At 39.9% G+C, this 24,245-nt stretch overlaps 1 protein-coding gene across 1 annotated transcript; it reads left to right on the forward strand.

Moving 5' to 3' along the window:
- The first annotated feature begins 5,130 nt into the window (after positions 1-5,130).
- On the forward strand, positions 5,131-11,688 carry si:dkey-3h3.3 (uncharacterized protein LOC100144568 homolog). The gene is made up of 4 exons (XM_022201079.2): positions 5,131-5,256; positions 8,404-9,417; positions 10,197-10,414; positions 10,978-11,688. Exons 1-4 carry the CDS (start codon positions 5,251-5,253, stop codon positions 11,045-11,047), a joined length of 1,308 nt encoding a protein of 435 aa, XP_022056771.1. The 5' UTR covers positions 5,131-5,250; the 3' UTR covers positions 11,048-11,688.
- The last annotated feature ends 12,557 nt before the right edge of the window (positions 11,689-24,245 follow it).

Consider the following 24,245-nt stretch of genomic DNA (forward strand, 5'->3'; position numbering starts at 1 on the left):
GATCGATTTGAGTACACTGAAACATATTTAATGGTCTACGGTCAAATGATTTCATGCATTTTTATTCAGAATAATTGTAATAAAATGTCTTTCTCTAACATCGCGACGGTGATTGCTGTCTATGATGCTTCGGACGCGTCGGCTTGCTTCCATCTGACTTCTGTGACCAGATTAAAAAGTGGACTTAATCCCTGCTCACAGTGGGTTTTTCAATATTACTAATGTATATTCTATTGGCTGAATTTGACAGATGTCTAAACCTTGTCAATCCGATCCTCCTGATACTGGGACTGCTGTCAGAGCTCTCTCTTCTGTGGATGGACAGCAACATCAGGCAGGATGTTCATTTCAGGTCAGAGCGCGACTGCATATTTTTACCCGCAGTATAAAATTATATATATATATATATATATTTTAGTATTGTTGATTAATTTGCACATTTTCTATGACAATTTCTATAATATGGATTTACAATAGGCCTATTTCTAATTTATTACAGGTTATTGACATTTTGGTAACAATTTTCATACCTCTTATTTTTTAATCTTTAAAATTGTTGTAGAATTACAACAAAAATGTGTTTATATATAGCACAAACCCTTTCCCATTAAACACGAATAATTATTGAGACTACCACAAAGTAATAAACGATAGTGCAAGCTTTCTTATTTCCTCGCAGACAAACAGAGAAACGCACACCCCAACAGTTACTGGGCTCACTGATTGTTCATTTTTGCGCTTTTTAGTAACGCGCTAAACGACGAGAATCAAACTTCACACCACAATTCAAGCACTGTGTTCACACATTATGCCAATTTAGCCAAGAGAGCTACTGTTGAAAATTGTACACACAATACAGCCTACAGCATAGCTTCAATAGGTCAGGCTAAAACAGCAATAGCAGCAAACAGTCCAAATCAAAGGAAGTTTTTCATCCAGTCATCTGGGATTCAGCCTTCTGTCCATACATACGGTGCCTGAGACGTAGAGATCACAGCAATGACGGCCTTCACTGAGCTTCAGAGTCCAATTAATGGGAACATGTTATGTGACAAAACAGAGAAACGCACTGTTAAATAAACTAAAGTGCTTGATTGGCAGTTCAGCTGCTGTGTGTCAGGACGGTCACATGTCGGCCAGCAGCGTCATGAACGACGTGACAGCAGCGTGGAGCTCCACCGACCTCTGCTGGACACTCTGAGCATGGCCACAGCTGCTGCTTTCAGGCGCTGCTCGGACACTTCAGTGTAACTTCAAAGTTATTGTATACGAATGCATGACTCTCCTCTCTACAGCTATACGTCTGTACGGTGTCATAAAGGTTCGGCCTTTGAGATAAGCATTTACAGCCTTGGAAATAATAATTCTTAGACTACATGTGGTTGTATTTACAGAAAATCTGCACAACAGTAAGATCACTGGGCAGCTCTTTCAGTGACAGACTGCTTCACCTGCGATGTCTTACGCAAAGACACCACAGATCCTTCCCTCCTGCTGCAAGTCAGACTGTACAATCAAGCCTGCTCCAAGTAGTTCAGCTCACCCACTCACAAATATTCTGTAAACATTTATATTTCTTCGTGAAGGAGAAAGTGACTATTTTAACTATCTGTGCACTGTGTGCTGCTCTTTTTCTTTTCTTGTAGTTTTTTGTATTTGCTGATGTGACACTGATTTTTTCCACTGTGAGATCAATAAAGATTTAATCTATCTAATCATCTATCAACAGAACTTCAACAGAGTTTTCAGAGTTAAATAATTACATCATCTTCTAAACAACATTAAAACGACTTATAGCAGTTCAATACAGAAAAACAGGAGGTACTGAAAGTGCGAACATCTTGCATGTGTTGTATATGTAAACCCAACAAATAATCCAAACTAAAGTATGACTCAACAATGCCTTGAAGAAGAAAGCTGTGAGATGACAAGAAGGCAACCATCTTGGTCCTTAACAAAGAGGAATATGTGGTGAAAGGGTGCTGCTAATGTAACCAGGTCTAAACAAAACTGCAAAAATAAATCTCAAGGTCTGGGATCATCACCGTTAGTGTCGTCCTGGTTCAAGGGTAAGGACCATATATTTACACTGAATAACTCCTTAGTCTTTGGCAGTTGAAAAGCAGTGATTTCACACAAAGAATGACACACAGACTCAAACCAATTATGTTCATATGTTGTTCTTTCATAAGTTGAAAAATGATGACATCTTACAGATGTCAGGCGGGCAGTGTTCTGCCACTCATTCAGTAGTAAAGCAGTACATCTGATATAATGCAAGTTCACCTGCAGTAAAATGGGTTTTATACTTCCTTTTTACCAACAGGTGTTGCTGTCACTATTATCATGGTGGTTATCAGCTGCTAAGCCAAAGCCGACGTTAGCCTAGCACCGTGTTACACCTGAGATAGCTGATGTTTATCACTGGTATTTATTATGATTGTGTATGTAAGAGCGCTTATGTATTTTTCCTTGTTCTGTATGTTACAGTTTCACAAAGAAGTATGGTCTTCAGTAAAGACAAAGACGACAACAACGTGTCCTTTTATTGCTGGAACCATTTCAATGTTTAGCTCGCTGTCTAGTTATGTAGTTAAACTAACCGAGGGCAGAAGACAGTGCAATAGGAAACTCATGTCATCTTGATGACTCAGTACATACTATTTTATCTTTTAGAATACTTAACATATCTAGTACTTAACAAAATCATACTGATTTATTCAAATTAACTTTTAAACATGTGCAAAACATATGAAATATTTGTGTAAATTTCTAGATGGCAATTTTTAGGTGTGTTACACTAACAGCTTGGAATCAGCAGGACAGCTGTTCAGCACAATCTGAAGAAGAAAATGCAATTTGGCTTCAACAAGAACTGCAGAGGAAGAGGCGGAAAACTGTGGTTTTGGAGGTCTACTAATTATTTATGAAACTGCTGGTTTCGTAGAAGAAGATCCCTGGTTCACGTCCTGGGATCTTTCTGCATGGAGTTTGCATGTTCTCCCTGTGCATGCGTGGGTTTTCTCTGAGCACTCCGGCTTCCTCCCACAGTCCAAAAATGTGCTGAGGTTAATTGGTTATTCTAAACTGCCCATAGGTGTGAATGTGAGTGTGATTGTCTGTCTGTATATGTAGCCCTGTGACAGACTGGTGACCTGTCCAGGGTGTCCCCTGCCTTCACCCGAGTCAGCTGGGATAGGCTCCAGCACCCCCCGCGACCCTAGTAAGGATAAAGTGGTGTATAGAGAATGGATGGATGGACTATTAATATTTCTACAGCCTAACTGTGACAGCCAGTCAGCTAACCCAAGAATTACATGTTCACAAAAAGGGCAGTAGCTTCCACCAAAGTTTGGGGTGGCTTGTTTTCCTTGAAATAAACTTAGTAGGCTATGTGCTACCTGTCATTGGTGGCCAGCATTCTTTTCTATGCTGTGGTCTGTTGAAGCAGCAGCGTGACTGAGAGGAACACCAGGTGACTGAACAGGCTGGTGAGGAAAGCTGATTCTGTGCTCGGCAGGAGATTGGACTCACTGAGGAATGTGGCTGAGACACGCTTAGACAGCTCAGATCAGATCATTCTTAATAACACCATCCACCAGCTCCAGTCTCCTAGCTGGACAGAGGAGCAGCTACAGTGAGCTCATCTCAGTGCACTGCAGGACTGAATGGAACAGGAGATCCTTTGTCCCCACAGCCATCAGGCACCACAACGCTTCAAGATCAGTGGTTCATGACCTGATCTGTTGGCTGCTACACTCCAGTGACTCAGTTCAACTGTGCAATAAACCAATAATGCTGGGTCCACCAGGACCCATGCACAAAACTCATAGTCATTATTATTGGTTTCTATTTTTGCATTGCACCTTTTATACTTCAAAATACGATATTTACTGCATTCTGTACTCTTATGATACTCTATTTTTATTGTAAACAACACCAATTTTCACATCATTTTAAATATTAACAATTTTTTGCACATTTCTGTAAATACCAGCATTTCAGGCACCTTATGCTGTTTCTTTGACCAACACAATTGGAACATCAATTGCATGCTCTTTTGTACATTGTCCTTCTATCTTGATATAGCATGTGTGAGCTACTTCATACCTTGAATTCTATCTATCTATCTATCTATCTATCTATCTATCTATCTATCTATCTATCTATCTATCTATCTATCTATCTATCTATCTATCTATCTATCTATCTATCTATCTCTGTGAATCAGTGTATCTATCTATCTTTACATGTGAAAGTGCCATTAGATTGTGTGAACACATGGTGGTGTATAAACTGACCCCATCATTGTGATTGCTCTTTTTACATGGTATTTTTTAACTATGTATACACCTTCCTTCTCTATAATCCCTTTTTATGAAAAAATAAATTGCAGTTTACAGCTTAATTTACAGAGCCAGCAGTGGAATAAGGCTATTGAGATGTTTTGCCAAAGTACAAGTAGCAATACAGTTTAAGTAGTGCTTGTACTTTATTAGGATAAACATCCTGCATTTTACGGGTGTGAAAGCAGAGTTGATTACCAAACCAGGCAAGGCAGGCAATTGCTCAGGATCCTCAGAACAGATGATCCCCCAGAACTCAGCGTGGGCTACAGATCATCTGGTTTTACATAATTAGAATAATTGCATATTTTTATGAAATTGCATCGTAAATTTGGGATATTCTCATTCTTCATCTTAAAGTCTGGGTATTAGCATGGGACTGTCAAAATGTAGTTTTAAAATATTAACTATTAATTCACATTGTGGTCCTTTGAGTCTCAAGTAATTAGCACACACAACACTGTGTAGTGAAGCATAGTATTACATTTTTATGAAGACAATGTTTTGTTTTTCTTTGTTTCTGGGTCTCAGTTATCATTCCCTGATTTTTTTTTCAGAAAGTACCCATCTCGTCTCATTTCCAATGTCTTCAGTTGTTCCCCTATCGTGTGTTTCTTGCCTGTGTGATCACCTGACTTCGAATGCTGAGTTGTGCATTTGATTTCACTGTCTGTCATGGATATTTTTCATCAAAAGTAATAACTAAAAGTAATGGCTCATTGTTATTCAATAATTAAAGGTCTTTTCTCTACAGTGCGTCTGTAACTGGTGACTTCATGTTGTTTCCGATGTTACCGACAGGGGTCGGACATGACCGACGTGTAAACACTGAAAGTGAAACCACCGAGCAGACGAGGCTCCGCTCAAGTGTTGTTGAGGAAATGAAATAAAAGAGGTCTGCACTATGGAGGTAGGTCAAATGTATTTATGAATAAATGCCTTGATTTGGCTAAAAAAAAAAGTGCAATATTAAAGTAGGAATAGATACATCCAGTAGTAGTGTGATAGTCATTGTTGTCGGACAGCAGATAGGAAAACGCAGCGGCTCGATCTCTCCGAGTTCATGAACGTGTTTGGTTTTCGAGGAGAGAGGTGCGCGAAATTGTCCAGAATGCGGCGATTCCAGGAGAATAATGAGCCCAATTGTTGTTACACTTCTACGTTGTTCATCGTGTGTTCCAATGAATGACAACAACCTACTCCGTGTCGGCTACTTTATATGCTGTCATAGTTCATATTTACAAGCGCTCAATTAATGTGCTGTTTGTTAATAATATTTCCAATAGTTCTACTAATAAGAATAATACTTGTAGCTGGTCAGTGTGAACAGATGAAGGAGGTTGATTCTGCCTAGGGTCTCCAGCAGGGACACACCTTTGTGTCAGTACAAGTAGTCACTGCTGTTCTCCTGTCTCATGTCACTAATTCCACGTCCTCGTTTCCTTTCTTCAACTTCTCTCCTCTTGTCCAAGTCCCTCCCACCACAGTTTCAAATAGAGGAGAAGAGGAGAAAATGAAAGGAGAGAGGAATAAAGACCGCACGTTTTTAACAGAATCAGACATCCTCACCTCGGAGCATCAGTTTAAAGCAACATCAGTTCTGGCATGTGGCATTGCTGCATCACCTGTCCACTGTTTTATTCAAATCTATCACTGTTTTTTATGATCTCCATCTGGTGAGCAGAACACTGTTTATGATAATATATAGTACATCATTTTACTTACAATCAAAATTGCAGCATCTCACAATGTGATGAATATGTACAGATGTCATCCTCCAGCAGCCTCCTTGAACCTCACCTCTCACTCCTCGATATGAATTTTAAGAATTGAGACATCTTTCATGATGCTGCACCAAGATCGATTTCTGGGTCATGGGCAGAGGTGGACTGGCCATCTGGCATACCGGGTACTGTCCCGGTGGGCCGGTGTCTAGTGGGGCTGGTCAACAGGTTCCCCCGGACCTGTAACGAGATTTTAAATATCACGTTTGTTTCTATTATCCTGGCGCAGCTTATCCAGTGTTCACGGCGTTGGTTGTCAGCTCAGGAAACACACAGACCAATTACGTTCGAGTTCAAATATCCCACGTGACGCGACTCGGCCAATAAAATCTCTGCATTGTAGCCGTTGAGCAAGCTCAGCGTTCAGAAAATAGTTGAGAGGCAAGGGACAGATGAGAGGGGGACAGACTAAATAGAAAGACAAATGACGCCACACCAAGAAGAAAGCAGCCCTGCACACGCGTTTGGCACACATATGTTTGGCTAAACGTACAGCTGTGCGGCTGCTTTCTCAACTATGAACATAATCCAAAGTAAATATCGTACCAGACTGACCCTGACACCATTCAGGCCACGATTCAAAACACTGGCAGGACAACCTGCAGCTCAGTTCTCCCATTAAGCAGCAGGGATACAAGGGGAGAGATATAAGACAGGAAAAAACTGTAAAAGTGTTCAATTGTTTACATTTTTTCAGATTTGGGTATTGTTAACTATGTCTATAAGTTGGTTTAGGTTGTATTTTTGGACTGTGGGAGGAAGCCAGAGTGCCCTGAGAAAACCCATGCATGTACAGGGAGAACATGCAAACTCCATGCAGAAAGATCCCAGGCTCAGGCCGGGATTTGAATCGGGGATCTTCTTGCTGCAAGGCAAAAGTGCTAACCACTATATCACTGTGCAGCCCTCTGCACTTTATTCTAAGATATAAAGTTATATAAAACGTTGCCAAAATGTTTTTTGAACTGTACTGAATTTGTTTGATTTTGATAGTCAGTTATTGATTACATGCAGATGCTAATAAAACTACTAGGCTGCATCAACATATATCACACTAATTCAGGTTAGACATTATGATGTTCCAAACCTTTGCTTTAATACATTTTCTCAGACTGGACCACTTTGAATGTTAGTTGAATACCCCCTGCTCTACTGGATTGCAATTTTTTTCCCCAAATTGTCAGCAAATTTGTATAGGTGTCTGAGGATGTTTTTGAATTTTTGTTCTGAAAATCCGACTTCTCTGTCAGTTTGTTGTCGTTGCATTCAAAAACTCGTGCTTGATTCAGTCAACTGATAATGTTGTGGGTTGTTCTGGGCCAAAAATACCAGGGAGACAGTTTTTGCCCCAGTCCACCCCTGTTCACGGGCCGAAGAACCAAGGAGTCAAGGAGGCTGAAATTAGTTAAAAGAGATGAGCCTCATATTGGCAGCAGAACTGACAAATGTTTGTAAGTTATAGTTAATTTAATACTGATATATGTCAAGCTTTATTTACATTGTGTTATGTTTTGTGCCATGAGTATTTTGTAATTAGCACTGTGTGCCTATTAGATAAACAATAAAAATGTATGACATCTGTATTTTTCTTCACTATTGTAACTTCAGTTATAAGTAAAAATATATACTGTATGACAGAGATCATAAAAACAGTGTTAAGATATAATAAAACAGTGGACAAGTGACACAGTTGTGCCACAACTCACTTAACTGGCACTCATGTCTCATTTGGTTAATAACTGTTGTCATCTTTTCGGCGAGTGACGCAAGGAAAGGAGTTGAGGAAAGTTAATGAGGATGTGCAATTAGTGAAAGAAGGGGCTTGTTTCTTTTAAAACTGAAAAAGTGTGCATTCAAAAGCAACCTAGATAGATGACTTCAAACACCGAAACCTGACATCATTTGATTTATTTCACTGGTTTAAAAATAAATAAGACCCCAAAACTCTGACAGTTTATATACATTTATTAATTGTCTCCTCATTTTACTGTATGACTTTTTAAAACTTTCTCAAATTTCAGCTCTTGGATAGTGATTAATGTGTTTGCATTTGTCTGCTGCATAAAAATTCAATGAAACAAAGATTTGATGCAGAGTTAGACATTTTTTATCACTTTGAATTCTAGAGCAACCATCTCAGTCTTATTATAATGTACTGTATCACCAACACAGAAACTGTTCATTCATATTTTTGAATAGATCTATATAGCATGCTACATTTAGATGGAACTATGGGTGTAATAAATAACTTAAGCTCTAATGTCCTGCTGCAGTATATCAAGAACATCACTATCATCATTGATGAAGTTAAATATGAAGACCCTGGGAGATTAAAGAAGATTCTTAAGTCTTACAAACCTGATAAGAAAGGTTGCTGCTACATAGTAAAGGGGACTTTTGAGCGCCTGGAGAACCTTGTAGACACTCTGCAGTCAGCAAGGCATCAATCCTCTTCTGCCACACATGGACAGACCTTTCAGCAAGATAACCATGTTTCAAATCATGCCAAGCATCTGGATGTGTCTGGGGTTGTAATGGACTATATTAACCAAAAATGTGCAGACAAACTTAACAAAATCCAAGGTACCAAGTTTGTCATTACGACTCAGCCTGACCTCAGAGCAGTACACAGTCAGCCCAATAGCTTAGTACGGGTGACCTTCAGACCACGGTGTGACTCGTCCTACCCTTCTGACAGGCTTCATGATGACTTTGTCAGACAGCAATTCATCACATTCTACCAGAGAACTGCTTCTGACCTGCAGGTCACATCTGTCCATTTGAGTCCACATGAATGTATGGAACTTCAGAGAAAATTTCCACACCTTCTTTTTAAACCCAGCAACGGAAACTATGAACGAACCGTCGTGGGACCTTTTGCACTGATAGCTAAACTGAATGAGTTTCTCTCACAAAATATACAGAGTTCACGCAGGAGCCCTGTCAACAAAGTTCTTGCAGACACTCCAAGCAGTAGAACCTTGGGTCTTTCATCTACATTCAGCAGAGATCCTGAAGAGGAAACATGTCCAATCTGTATGGAATCAATACTAGCAAAAGACAAGAAGACATTGCGATGCAAGCACTCATTCTGCAAAGACTGTCTGAAAAGAGCTTTCGACTACAAGCCCATATGTCCAACCTGTGGAGAGGTATATGGCATTCTGATTGGGACACAGCCTGATGGAGGCAAAATGATCGTCACCCAAAACTCTTCATCTTTGCTGGGATATGAGAAATATGGAACAATAATCATTGATTATCACATTCCAAGTGGCATTCAAAAGGTAAGAGGACAGAAGCAACATGGAGGGATAAATTTTCTTTTGTTTCCTTTTTAAACTGTTCTTGTCTTTTTACTTCATTGTCTGACAGATGCTAAATTTTAATCTACTAGCAGCTGGGAATTATGATGAATAACAATCGTCAAGACATGATTATATGAATGCATTTATGATCTTCTCATGGTTAGTGCAAGCAAGGAAGGGCCTGAACATATATGTCAATAGGAGATACAATTCAACAATATTTGGAATTTGTTTGTCAAAAGAGAGCTCACGATCCATAAATTCTCAGTCCTCTTGCTGATTTTCGTAGTTTTGTGGACCGGATCAGGACAGATTTGTAGAGGCAATGTAGACTTTTGAGGCTAAAAAAAATCATTCATTTTCTGTTAGCTGAAGGCAATTTCAGGTCATTGAGCACTTGCTGTCTGCAAGGTAAGACATAGGTTGCTGTAGGTTGCCATGCCTTGTTTTTTAATGTGACACAGACAGGTAGTAAAGTAAACCTTAAAACAAAAACAAAATTGTGAACAAATGAGCAGAGAAATACTGTAACAGTCCACTTTTTCACAGCCCCCTTAAAATGGAAATGGAATAGTGTGTGCATGCAAATGTCTGTACATGTATTCTTTACATTATATTATTTTAGTAGTTATTAAGACAAAAATGAAAAAAAGGCACACTCATGTCTAAGAACTGTGGACACCCACTCTCCTGAAAACCTTTAATACTTTTTAACTTGACAGATTCCATTAAATAGACAAAGTCTTTTCCATCTGCAGGAGGAGCATCCAAACCCTGGTCAGCCGTATGAAGGTGTATCCAGGAGAGCTTACATTCCAGATTCCTCAGAAGGCAGGATGATCCTAGAACTGCTGAGGCGAGCCTTTGATCAGAGACTCATCTTCACTATTGGTCGGTCTACCACCAGTGGCAGGAACAACATGGTCACATGGAATGATATTCACCACAAAACCTCAACACATGGAGGACCAACTCAGTAAGGACTCTTATTTTGCATTGTTGCATTTTATTTATTGCTCATTTATTGGTTCACCTCAGAATGTACCTTCACAAATTTGAGTCTCTTATGTAATCATTTGTATGTTTACAATTGTATTGACAAGTGTAATGGAATGACGGATGTAAAATGTTATGAAACACACCAAATGTTCTCCACAGTTGACTGTGTGGCTGTTTTGACATGTTTCATATTCTTATATCACAAAATGTTTTCTTCCATATGCAATGAAATGGCATGCATTATTACAAGAGAAAAATATTTTTGTGACCTGAACGTAAAATCAACTCTAAATTGCCCGTAGGTGTGAATGTGAGTGTGATTGTCTGTCTGTATATGTAGCCCTGCGACAGACTGGTGACCTGTCCAGAGTGTCCCCTGCCTTCGCCCGAGTCAGCTGGGATAGGCTCCAGCACCCCCCTGCGACCTTAGTGAGGATAAAGCGGTGTATAGAGGATGGATGGATGGATGAATGTAAAATCATTAGTTTCACAGGCTCATTTTTTGTGTGTGTTACTGAAATTTTGTCACTGTGTTTGCAGCTATGGATATCCAGATCCCAATTACCTCAACCGAGTTCGAGATGAACTGAAAGTCAAAGGAATTGAATGAGTCATTTGAAGGTTTGTCAACATAGGGATAAAAAAAGATCATGTAATAAATCGTGATTATCTAAAAAAAAAAAAAGCTATGTACAAACATCTCATGATTTTGAAATGCACATGTAAATGTCATTTTCAATTTAATTTGTTATTATAATGATACCAACTCATATCAATCAATATAAGTAGGTTTTCTGTGCATAATTTGAATTATTTTTTGTTGTCTTTTTTACATTTGAAAAACTTTGATTCTTAAAAAATTTATTATTTTTCCAAATATTATACTGTATACATTGGAACTTGTGTATCAAATGGTTTGCTATTCATTTTATTGTGCTAGTACACTTGTAGTACTGTTGAAATGTGCCAATGACTACCGAGCCATGACAAGCACTGAATGCCTTGATACAAGGACAACAAGAAAGGATGCAGGCCATGTGTATGGAAAGCGAATCAGTTCAAAATTCTGTGATTTTTAACATGTAAACAACACATCATCAGTGTGGTAACATTGCACAAACAATATGTTAGTGTATTTTTAACATTGTGACACATGTGCAGTTGTTGATACAACTACGAGTGTAGTGCTAGGCTATTTCAAGAATTTTTATTTGTATTTGTTGAAGTACTGGAGTAAACTTTTGTTGGATACTCATGTGCACAGATGTGGCTTATTACTGAGCTTATGTAACCTCTCTTGCTACATTGTTTTATTTATTTAACTTTTATTTACACAAGTAATCTCATTGAGACACGTGGTCTCATTCTCAAGAGAGATATGTCCAAAAACATAAAACAACACTAAGTCACTGACAAGCATCATTAAGGGACCTGTACCAGACAAACATAACAATGCGGTATAACATTGAGTTACAAAGGTGTACATGACAAAACACAACACACAACATAGACTTCAAAATGGATGTGCAAAAGCACCAAGCAATAAATGTAAAACACTATGAAAAAGAACAAATCCTTACAGATGACATTTCCATAGTATTTAAGTCCCCCAGGAGAATCAAGTTGGACAACTTCAGAGTCTGATGTGAGTTCTCGATTGAGGAGCGTAATAAGAAATAGCTATTTTTTATGAGCACTCTGCGGATTGAAAGTAGTGAAGTCCTGGGAAGACTGGCTGAACTGTTTATGTGACGTGAAGGAGGATAAATATGTGGGCAGCAGACCAGAGATGGATTTGTAAATGAACAGTGGAGAATTCTGCACATGGACACTGATGAGCAGTTAACCAAGGAGTACAAAGTGCAGTGGTGTGTGAGAGTTTTACAGACTGTTGTAAATCTAAATGCTCTGTGATAAACAACATCCAACAGTTTGAGAGAGTGGGTCGAGGCATTCATGTAAATAATGTGTCCATGACTAAGTACAGACAAGAAGGTGACAGCAACTAGCTGTTTCCTGGCATTAAAAGAAAATCAAGATTTGTTCCTGAAAAAGAATGCCAATTTTAATTTCAACTTCTTGAAGGGAGACCACACATTGCTTACTATTGGTGAGATAATTCAAGGACCAGATATGGTCTGATAGGCCTATATCTGACAGCCTCTGACATAAAATATCATGGTAAACAGTACTGAATGCCTTAGACAAATCAATGAAGGATGCAGCACAATAATCCTTGGTGTCCAAGGCTTCCACAATATCATTTAAAACTTTAAGAAGTTACTGCACTCTGTTGCTTCCTAAAACCAGACTGAAGATGAAATAAGATATTGTTTAAAGTCAAGAACCTCTTGATCTGATCATGCACCAGCCTTTGTAGAACCTTAGCGAGGATACAGAGTTTGAAAATGGCTCTGTAGTTCTTTAACTCCGTAGGATCACTTCCTTTCAACTGGGGGAGTACAAAAACAGATTTCCAAACATCAGGAATGACATTGTCTTGCACAGAGAGACTGAAAACATGTGATACTGGTTCAGCTATGATATTTACTGCCAGGCATAAAAAGTAAGGAGGGAAGTTGTCAGAACCTGCAGATTTTTTAGTGTCTAGGCCCTTTAAAGCCTTATAAGCCTCCCTGACAGAAAAGAGTGTGAAGGAGTGTGAAGCTTTGCTGTCCGAGGCATGATTTGTAGAGGGAAATTTGACTGATTGAGGTCATTGCGGTGTGCTCCAGCAGCACTACACAAATATATGTCGCATATCTGTCACCTCTGGGTGGAAGTGATACCTGCTCCGTTTTACCCAGTCAAAGTGTGTAAAAGAGAGAAATCACTTCATACTGCACATATTAAACAAGAGAGCTATTGTCAAGAATTGCATGAAATATATATTGAGCTACTAACCTACAATAACAAATTGTTATGAATGTAACTGTAACTTCGCTAGATCATTTCCGAGACTTTTGCATGTCTTTATTTCAGTAACAGATAGCATGACGAGTACGAAGAGTAATGACCATAATAGGGAAACTTAAAATGCAGCATAATTCAAATGACACAATGCCAAAGATGAAAAAAGAAAGATGAGAACGGTCTGTTGACTTACTGGATAAATGCATGTCCACAAAAGCTATAGCCAGACAATGAAATGAACACATCTCTACTTTGCCAAGCCTTTCAGGAATGAAAAGCATTCTACAAGCCAGCAATGACAGTCTTATTACAGTTTTTCTCAATTGCTTTAGTACGTTTCTCAGATCAGAATTGAAATTCTCAAAACAGTTTGTGCATTTCTCAAAACACGTCGCACAAGTAGCAAAACAACATGGATTACCTGCAAAAGCCAGTTTTCTGTACAAAATTCTTAGTCTATCGCTCAAAATTAAATTTCTGTGTCAATGAACATGTCAGTGCTGTCACAATGACAAGTCCTTGTTTCATTGTGTACAGACAAGACAGCATGCTTACTCATGCTCTCATTATAACAGTTACTCTGGTGGAAGGCTCTGATGCTGAAGATGGTTTACGTAAGTTTTGATGAAAGTTGCAAGTTACACCTTTGTGTGTGGGAGATTGATTGCAAGAGACTGGACAAGATTCAGTTTACACTTTTACTGTTTTTACAATTTCTTGACAGACCATGTTATTGATACAGAAAGGAAAACAGAGCTGCATAGCACAAAGAAAAAAACAAAAAAATAAAAGTAGAAATGTGAACATAGGACAATCTCCTCAGGGAGAACTGTACTTCCAGTGCTGTAGGAATTACACACAAATTCTCATCACATCAGAAATTTATTCTCTTGTGTCTTTGAACGATTTCAGAAAATTCTAACCCTTCACACATTTTCCTTCATTAGAGAAAGTCAAGATTTACCTGGGAGCAATTAACCAATTAAGGACAGATTTAGATTTTTTTTTCTAAATCTGTCCTGAATTGGTGTGTTTGTATAGAAATGTATAGAAACATCCTGACATATTATAATAACATGTTCAACCATTCTGCATGTAAAGACTTAAGTGATGAATTAATGCCTAAATGTTGTGAGAGCTGAGACTAATCAACAGAGACCCATGATAATACATTTTGATCAACATGACAAAAGCAATTGATAATGTAGGAAATAGCAGAGAATTGTACAGAATCATTTGCATGGATGGACCAAAGCATTTGCAACTTGTTGAAAAAAATGAGAAACTGCTTTCTTGATGTGCACAAGTGACACGATGATGTGAAGACTGAACAAGGAGTTTAGAGAATTTTAATTCTGATCTGAGAAATGAACCAAAGCGACTGAGAAAAACTGTAACTCTGTGTAATATGTTTGAAAGAAGTTTGGAAGCGTTCGGGGGCGTGAGGATGTTTATTCGCACGAGCAGGCAACTCATGCATTTGCGTTGGTAGTCACTAACACATTAAACAATGCGGCTCCCGTAGCTCTGGACTGACGTCGTACTACCGTAATAGACATAGAAGATGTGCATGCACCCTTTTTTTAAACTGCGCCAAGTATGAACATGAATAAATGCAAACCAAACATATATCTGCATATATGACATCTTCCTCCTTTTGAAGTGTTATTTATACTTTGTAAATAACCACTAATTTAAGAACGTACACTTCTGAGACACAGTCTATATGCAATGTATTACTGAAAAAAATAAAGAATAACTGAAAACATGCACAAATGCACTTTTAGCTTAGTTTAGATGGTAAATTGTCCTGAATTAAATCACTTCTCAAAACTTGAGTGAACATACAAATAACATTTCTCCTTTTTTTATACACACACACCTTTCCCCCTTTTCCTCTTTTCTTTTTTTTTTGTCTGTTGTTGTTGTTGTTGTTGATGTTGGACACCCCCCCCCCCAAAGGCCATAAGGTAGATATGATTGGCTACAGGTCCATCCTGTGGACCGGCTTGCACACACGCCCAGACCTGGTCACAGTCTGACAGGGTGCAGGCGTCGCAGGTGCAGCCACATCCTGGTTGACAGGAACAGCATCAGTCATGGATGTAGAAGAATGTGTCTGTGCTGCTCCAATGTCCCCAGGTGTTGATGAAGCGTGGCATTGAATTTGCGCAGACTGAAGATGTCGGCGGTTACGTCTCAGCTCCGTTCCTTGCGATGTTGTGATGATGATGGATCATGGCGTTGTACTCCCACGCCGGACCGTTGCTGGCAGTGACCATGACTTCTCGTGATCCAGCTTGGAAAAAACAGTATCTCCTGGCTGCAGAACAGGCAGTGCCCTGGCACCATGGCAACAATTGAAGTCGTAGGCGTGCTTAATCTTTTCACTGCTGTCCTTGTTTCTGACCACGGCCCTATTTGGCCATTTAGGAAGAAGACTTTTCTCCAAAACAGGGAGCATAGTGCGAATCTTTCTCCCCATTAACAGCTCCGCAGGGCTGTAGCCCGTACTGGAGCAAGGTGTGGATCTGTAGCACATTAGAGCCATTAGTGGATCATCTTGCTACAGAATTTTCTTGGCGGTCTGCACAGCTCGCTCTGCATGGCCGTTTCCCTGTGGATGATGTGGACTGGATGTGTAGTGCTTGAAGTCGAACTGTTGTGCGAACTCCTTGAACGCTACACTTGAGAACTGCGGCCCATTATCACTAACAATTTCATCAGGGATGCCATAGCATGCAAAAACCCCTTTGATCTTCTGGATGACTCTACTGCTAGTTGTGGAAGGAAGATCCAGGATTTCTAGGAACCTGGAATAATAGTCCGAAAGAACCAGGTAAGTGTGTTGGTTATACTCGCAAAGGTCCATGGCGACCCTCTTCCAGGGACGCTCAGGCAGCGGTGTGGGGATGAGTGGTTCTCTTTGCTGAGCTCTCCTCATTTCACGGCATGACTCACAGGACATCACCAGATTGTTTATCTCTGTAGTGATTCCAGGCCACCACACTGAAGACTGTGCTCGCTCCCTACATTTCACAAGTCCCTGGTGACCTTCATGGATCCTTTGCAAAATTTCTGCTCTCAGTGACTTTGGAACTACAATTCTGCTTCCTTTCAGGATAAGTCCACTGTATTCAGACAGTTCTGCTCTGACCTGGAAATATGCCCTGGCGTCAGCAGGCACACTCTGAGAACGATCTGGCCATCCATTCTTGATCAGCTGCTTCACTGACTGCATTTCTGTGTCTTGAGCTGTTGCTTGTCTGATTTCATCCATTTTGCTCGTGGACGCTGGAATTGCGCTTACCACACTGTCAACATAATGGGTGACTTCGCTGTCTGTTTCACTGACATTAGAAGGGCTGGTCAGAGGGCTTCGGGACAGCGTATCTACCACCAGCAGGGTCTTCCCTGGAGCATACTCGGCCACTGCATTGAATCTTATGAGCCTCATAAGAAGACGCTGACACCGGATGTGGACATTGTTCAGGCTGCGGCTGTTGATGAGGAGAACCAGCGGTTTATGGTCAGTCACTAGCCTGAATTGCTTCAGGCCAACAAGGTATCGGTCGAATCTCTCACATGCCCACACTCCAGCTAGCTGCTCTTTCTCAATTTGAGCATAGCGAGTTTCTGCCTCGGTGAGCCGTCTGGAACAATATGCCACTGGCTTCCATTGCTCACCGTGTAGCTGCAGTAGCACACCGCCCAACCCATAGCTGCTCGCATCATCCGACACTGCAGTGGGTTTTGTGACATCGTAGAATGCGAGTATTGGTGCAGTTGTGAGCAGTTCCTTTATGTGATCGAATGCAGCCTGTTGTGCGTCACCCCACGTCCACATGTTCTTCTGTTTCAGGAGTTCATACAGCGGTTCTCCAACAGTTGCGAGGTTGGGGACATATTTTCCGAGATAATTTACCATCCCCAGAACTCTCTTCAGGTCATGTACGTCTGTGGGCGGTGGAAGCTGTTGGATGGCTTCCACTTTATCTGGGTCTGGCCGAACTCCCGACTGATCAATGAGATGTCCAGGTCCAAGTAAATATCTGTGTCAGTGAGTATGGCAGTGCCCTCAAAATGGCTAGTGCATGGATAAGAGTCAATTTTTTTAGTCATGTAGTCATTATAATAGTGTACCCTGGTGGGATGTTCTGATGTAAACTATGGGTAAAGTTTTGGTGACAATTATTGTAAATTGGAAGTTACACCTTAGTTTATGTGGGAGATTGATTGCAAGTGACTGGACAAGATTCACATTTATGCTTTTACTGTTTGTATTGTAATTTGTCAACAGACCATGTCATTGTGATGCACAAAGGAAAACAGTGCTGTATAGCACAAAGAAAAAACAAAAAAACATAAGTAGAAACATGGGACATGAACATGGGACAATCTCCTTAGGGAAAACTGTACATGCAGTGCTGCAGGAATTACAGTGGAGTCTTCCTACACCTCCTGACATTCCTGTCTGTTGGGCCACAAATTCTCATCCACATCACAAATATCTTGTCTTGCGTCTTTGAGTGACTTCAGAAAACCCTAACCCTTCACACATTTCCCTTCTTTAGAGAAAGTCAAGATTCACCTGGGAGCAATTTACCAATTCAGGACAGGTTTAGAAAAAATTCTAATGACAACGTATAGAAATATCTTTGACATATTATGACAACTTGTTAAATCATTTTGCATGTAAAGACTTATGCGACAAACTAAAACCGAAATGTTGTGGGGGGTGAGACTATTCAACAGAGACCCATTATAAAACATTTTGATCAACATGACATAAGTCATTGATAATGTCAGAAACAGCTGAGAATTGTACAGAATCATTTGCATGGATGTACCAAAGCATTTGCAACTTGTTCAAAGAAATGAGAAACTACTTTTTTTGATGTGCACAAGTGACACAATGATGTGAAGATTGAACAAAGAGTTTTGAGACTTTTCAGTTCTGTACCAAAGCCACTAGAAAAGCTGTAAGATACAGACCATTGTAGTGATCTGTCTGCAATCTTTCCACCAGCAGGGAGCGCGTTTTCCCTAACAATTGTGTGTGTAGAAGCTTCAACATCAGACATAAGGTAATTTAGGTACACAGGTGATACCACCCATTTGGATGGAAGTTACGATGTTCCAATAGGGTGACCATACGTCCTCTTTTGCCCGGACATGTCCTCTTTTGAGAGGCTGTCCGGCCTGTCCGGCCGGCGTTTATAAAGTCCTTCAAATGTCCGGGTTTTTGATCTTGCCTAGCTTGAGCGCGTCACAGACCAGTGTATTTATCATTCACGTTGAATGGTTCCTTTGGAAACACGCTCTGAGAGGCGGAGTTTGAGCCGAGGCGCTTCACACTCACTCACTCCTCGCAGGCTGACGGGCAGGTAGACACACTGCGAGAGAGCACTCGAACCGAAAGAAAATACCGAAACGCAAATGTCATTTCACTGATGAAATGCGAAAAAAGTACCCCTGTTTTCGTCCGGGTCGTGTCAAATGGGAGGCAGAATGTACAGTCTGCAAAGCTGGGACTTATGTCTCTGTAGCTAATAAGAAAAGGAAAAAGAAGGAAATAAAAGGACTGTTGACTTGAGGCATTATTTCTATATTTTTTTCATTTGCCATTAGACACATTATTTTGAAGAATGGGCTAACTGAACATTGAAGAATACCCTACCTCTCTTTTTTCTTTTTGTTTAATATTTTGAGGCATTATTTTTCAATTTAAATAATTGATAATTGGAACGTTATTTTGAAGAATGGTACTCTACCTCACTTTTCCTAACTAAGGTGTAAGTGTCAGACTTAAGAGAGATGATTATTTCTTATTTTGTTAAACATCTGAATACATGTGTTCCTACACAGCTTGAGTCAATAACTATTAAAGACTAGAGCATGCCATATTTGTATGTGACTGATTATATTGTGTAGGAGAATTGCTTTAAATTAATAAATATATTATTTATAAAGCAACTGTTTGTGAGTGTTTAGAACTATTTTTCTGTATATCCAGGTAAAGTGTTCTTTTCTGGGGAATTCAGAATATCTGTTTAACTGAGTTTGAAGCACAGAAAGCCCCCTGACCCATGGAAAACCCCTAAAAATGGGTGGGGGGGGGGGGGGACTGAAAATTTTTCGCGAGTGAGCTGGAAGTGTGTCCTCTTTTCAGAGAAACAGAATATGGTCACCCTATGTTCCAAAGATTTTCAGGATTCGAATCAAGGCTTGCAATCTGATCCGAGAGTGATTTGATTTAGCCTCTCCAACCTCAGATATATCGTGCTGTACGAAAGTTCTAATTAAAGGTATTTACATGATACTTAAGTTTAAGGTGGCCCCTTAGTTAACATGCTTTACAATATTTAACTCCAATGACCTGTTATTTATTTCAGCTTGACTTATTATCTTAACTTTTCTCTTTCAAGTGTACTTTTTCCTAGAACAGTAGATTCAGATTTGTCATTATTGGATGTGAAATACTTGAATCATTTTTATATTAGCAAGAAAAAAAGACATTCTGTATTATGTGCATCTCACTATAAGATGCTGGCAATAGAAATATAATTTCTCAACAAATATAGAAATATGAGTATGATTTAGAAAAATGAAAAAAGTAATAATTCCTGAAAGAAAACATGTTGGAAGAGGAAGAGGCCAGCTCCAAACTGTTCCCACAAAGTTTGGAGCATGGAATTGTCCAAAATGTCTTGGTATGCTGAAGCATTCAGAGTTCCTTTCACTGGAACTAAGGGGCCAAGCCCAGCTCCTGAAAAACAAGCCCACACCATAATCCCCCCTCCCCCAAACTTTACACTTGGCACAATGCAGTCCGACAAGTATCGTTGTCCTGGCAACCGCCAAACCCAGACTCGTCCATCAGATTGCACGATGGAGAAGTGCGATTGGTCACTCCAGAGAAGGCGTCTCCACTGCTCAAGAGTCCAGTGGCAGCGTGGTTTACACCACTGCATCCCACGCTTTGCATTGCACTTGGTGATGTATGGCTCGGATGCAGCTGCTCGGCCATTAAAACCCATTCCATGAAGCTCTCTGCACACTGTTCTTGAGCTAATCTGAAGGCCACATGAAGTTTGAAGGTCGGTATCGATTGACTCTGCAGAGAGTTGCCGACCTCTTGGCACTTTGCGCCTCAGCATCCACTGACCCCGCTCCGTCAGTTTACGTGGCCGACCACTTGGTGGTTGAGTTGCTGTCGTTCCCACACACTTCCACTTTCTTATAACAAATCTGTAGGAGTTCATTTTCCACCTGAGAAATATTGTAAAAACCAGAAAAATCCTGTCTCAGAGTGAGGCAGAAAAACTAGTCCATGCTTTTGTTACTTCCAGCCTTGACTATTGTAATTCCTCATTATCAGGTTGTCCAAATAGCTCTCTCAAACATCTTCAGTTGATCCAAAATGCTGCAGCCAGGGTATTGCCGGGAGTTAGCAAGAGAAATCATATTTCTCCTATACTGGTTTCTCTTCATTGGCTTCCTGTAAAAGCTAGAATAGAATTCAAAATCCTTCTTCTAACATATCCTCCAGTCCACTGCTTCCAGCAGTCCATTTCCACCATTCTAGTCTGCATCACCCTCACTATACTTGGTATGCTCTTCTACATATTTTTGAGTTTCCTACCAGCTATATATGTAGTATATTTATTTCCAGAGCTGTAGATCATAACAGTAAACTATGAATCAGTTTCAATGTTAGCTTCTACTTTGTATGTATCATCTGTCTTATCAGGCATGAATCAAATTGTGTGTTTTATGTTCCCTGTTCCCCTCCCCCTCTCTTGCTCTCTTCCTCTTCTGTCCCTCCCAACCTGCTCGGCCAGCAGGCAGATGGTTCCTCCACATATAGAGCCGGGTTCTGCTCAAGGTGTTTTTTTCTCTGTTAAAAGGGTGTTTTCCTTGTCACTGTCGCCTTAGGGCTTGCTCTGGGGGTCAGGCATATGGGTTCTGTAAAGCGTCTTGAGACAATTTGACTGTAACTGGCGCTATATAAATAAAATTGAATTGAATTGAATTATAATACAGCTGACAGTTGACTGTGGAATATTTAGGAGCGAGGAAATGTCACAACTGGATTTGTTGCACAGGTGGCATCCTATCACAGTTCCACGCTGGAATTCACTGAGCTCCTGAGAGCGACCCATTCTTTCACTAATGTGTGTAAAAGCAGTCTTCATGCCTAGGTGCCTGATTTTATACACCTGTGGCCATGGAAGTGATTGGAACACCTGATTCTGATTATTTGGATGGGTGAGCGAATATTTTTGGCAATATAGTGTATCCTGAGTTCAAAGTCAAAGTTTTCAGTATCATGAATGTGGCTCTACTGTAACCTGACTAGATCTCCATACTAACTGATGCTTTGGAGGTAACCTGGTCTGGAAGAGGTTATGTTCAGAGTTTAGGATTTCAATCAGCTGTAAGAAGCATCTCCCTTTAACTAAATTGTTCCCTGACAATTCTTTATAAGTGATACAGATTCTCAGCTGAGAGAATTTGTTTCATCTGTAAATCTGCTGAGATGTGTGTTACTAAAACTGCTGTATGAGTACCTATCCAGTACCTTAGATTGAATCATTCCTTTGCCATGAAGTCCACCATGTTGCTCCTGGTTTGCTGCTGTTTACAGTGCAGCCTGACACAGGTTAAACAACGGATCCGTCGGTTGGTATTATATTCTATCAATAATGGTAATTTCACTTTGATTAGCTGAAACGCTAAAGTGATTTCCTACATTGTGGGACAGCGTCAGATCTAAATGCACTTCAATACAATATTGTGTTTAAATATGTGCAGCTGCCCGTTAGAAAAAAGTGGCCGCATTGATCAGTAAAATAAATATATTAACTCTTTTTCTACCAGCATTCCTGTCTTGCATCATTTCCAGTAGCAGTGCTTTTTACTTTCATCACTATTTATAATCCTTGTTGTGCTTCATTATAACATGTTGACTGAAGTAGGTGAGACTGATCAGAGTGTTTGTGTGGTAGAAGAGTCACACAGATTTCAAAGCAGAAAATCTTGAGTTAAGGGAAAAATGCTGATAACCACCTTCTAAATATCTCTTATCTCTGACTGGGGTTTTAGTTTTTGTTGAACCTACTTACACAAAGAAAGCCTGGTTATGTCAAACTTGCTTTGGAGTACAGCCCTCAGGTAAACATCTGACTTTTGGATTGACACCTCTTCCTTGTATCATGAGTATACTCCTTGTTAGATTGCATTTGCTACATCGGCGTCCTTGACTTGAACTAAAAAAAAGATTTTGGTCTGTTTATAGCTGAAATTGCATTAAGACTGTTTCACCCACACTACCACTGCAGACCTCTTAGAGAACTTTCTTTTGTTTTTGACTAATTTAACTGTTGAATTGAGTGTATATCAGTAAATCCACCTCATCAACTATAAATAAATATCATAATCATCTCTTCCAATTATTTTCATTAAGATAGAGTGATTCTCAACACCATACATTACAGTAGATACAATAATGATTTTAAAAACGATTGGCATGCACAAACATACACAAACTGGAACATATCTGGCAGTAACTTTTCTTCTTCAAAGATAGTGTCCAGTAGCAGAAGCACCATAAGCAGCAGCTAAAGCCTTTTTGAAAAGTGGTACTTTTACAGTTTTCATTTGAAGTACCTGATAAGGTACAACCTGTCCCAGGGAAAAGTGCTTAAAATGCATCACTAAATACCAGTAAAGGTGAGAACAAATGTTCTGTTTTTCCTGCGACCTTTGTTTTTTTTTTTTTTTAAAGTAATTAGTTTCACAAACTGCAGATTTGTATCTGCAACGTTATGTCCTCTTTCTAAAAATCCTAACTTTGTTTTACTGTAAAGTGATACTGACATTATTAAGTGAATCTGTTAGTTTTTCGGGATGTTTGATTTTGCTGTACTTTAAGTATTTAGTCCAGAGTGGAAATGGCAAAAAGACAAAAAGCAGGACCCAAGGTTTCCCAGCAGAACATTGTTTGCCTTTTTGCCATGTGCTCCCCAGGTAACTGACGCACTCAACCATCCACGTGATGTAAAAGAAAACATGATTCATCAGACCTGGCCACCTTCACCCATTGCTCTGTGGTTCTGATGCTCACGTGCCCATTGTTGGCACTTTCAGCAGCGTGCAGGGGTCAGCATGGGCACCCTGACTGGTTTGCGGCTGTGCAGCCCTATATGCAACCAGCTGCGATGCACTGTGTATTCTAGCATCTTTTATGAGAACCAACATTAACTTCTTCAGCATTTGGAGCAACAGTAGCTTGTCTGTGGGATTGTACCACATGGGCCAGTCCTCCTCCCAATGTGCATCAGTGAGCCCCGGCCCCTAACCCTGTCGCAGGATCACCACTGTGTCTTCCTTCGACCGCTTTTGACAGATACTGAACACTGCAGACCAGGAACACCCCAGTGATGTAGATGCTCGTCGAGCCATCACAATTTGGCCCTTGTCAAACTCGCTCAAATCTTTACGACCGCAATTTTTTTCTGATTTTAACACATTAACTATGAGTACAAAATGTTCCCTTGCTGCATAATATAACCCACTAACCGGTCCCATTATGGAGCGATGATCAGTGTTGTTCACTTCACCTGTCAGTGGTCATGTTTTGCCTGATCGGTGCATTTCATTTAAAGCATAACTTAATCACACAAACTTGAAGTTGCATCCTATGAACAGAACTAAACATGTAATCATTTGTCCCCTATATATAAATAGAATCAGTTTGTAGAGGTTTGCTTTTATAATTGCATTTACATCTGATGGAACTAAATGAGTGTATAGTCACAAAATCAATAAATTGGTTGAGGATGAACTTAGATTCTTACAAAATAAAAAATAACAAAAAATAAAATCAACTG

Source organism: Acanthochromis polyacanthus, chromosome 7 (genome assembly GCF_021347895.1).
Source record: "Acanthochromis polyacanthus isolate Apoly-LR-REF ecotype Palm Island chromosome 7, KAUST_Apoly_ChrSc, whole genome shotgun sequence".
Classification (NCBI taxonomy): domain Eukaryota; kingdom Metazoa; phylum Chordata; class Actinopteri; family Pomacentridae; genus Acanthochromis; species Acanthochromis polyacanthus.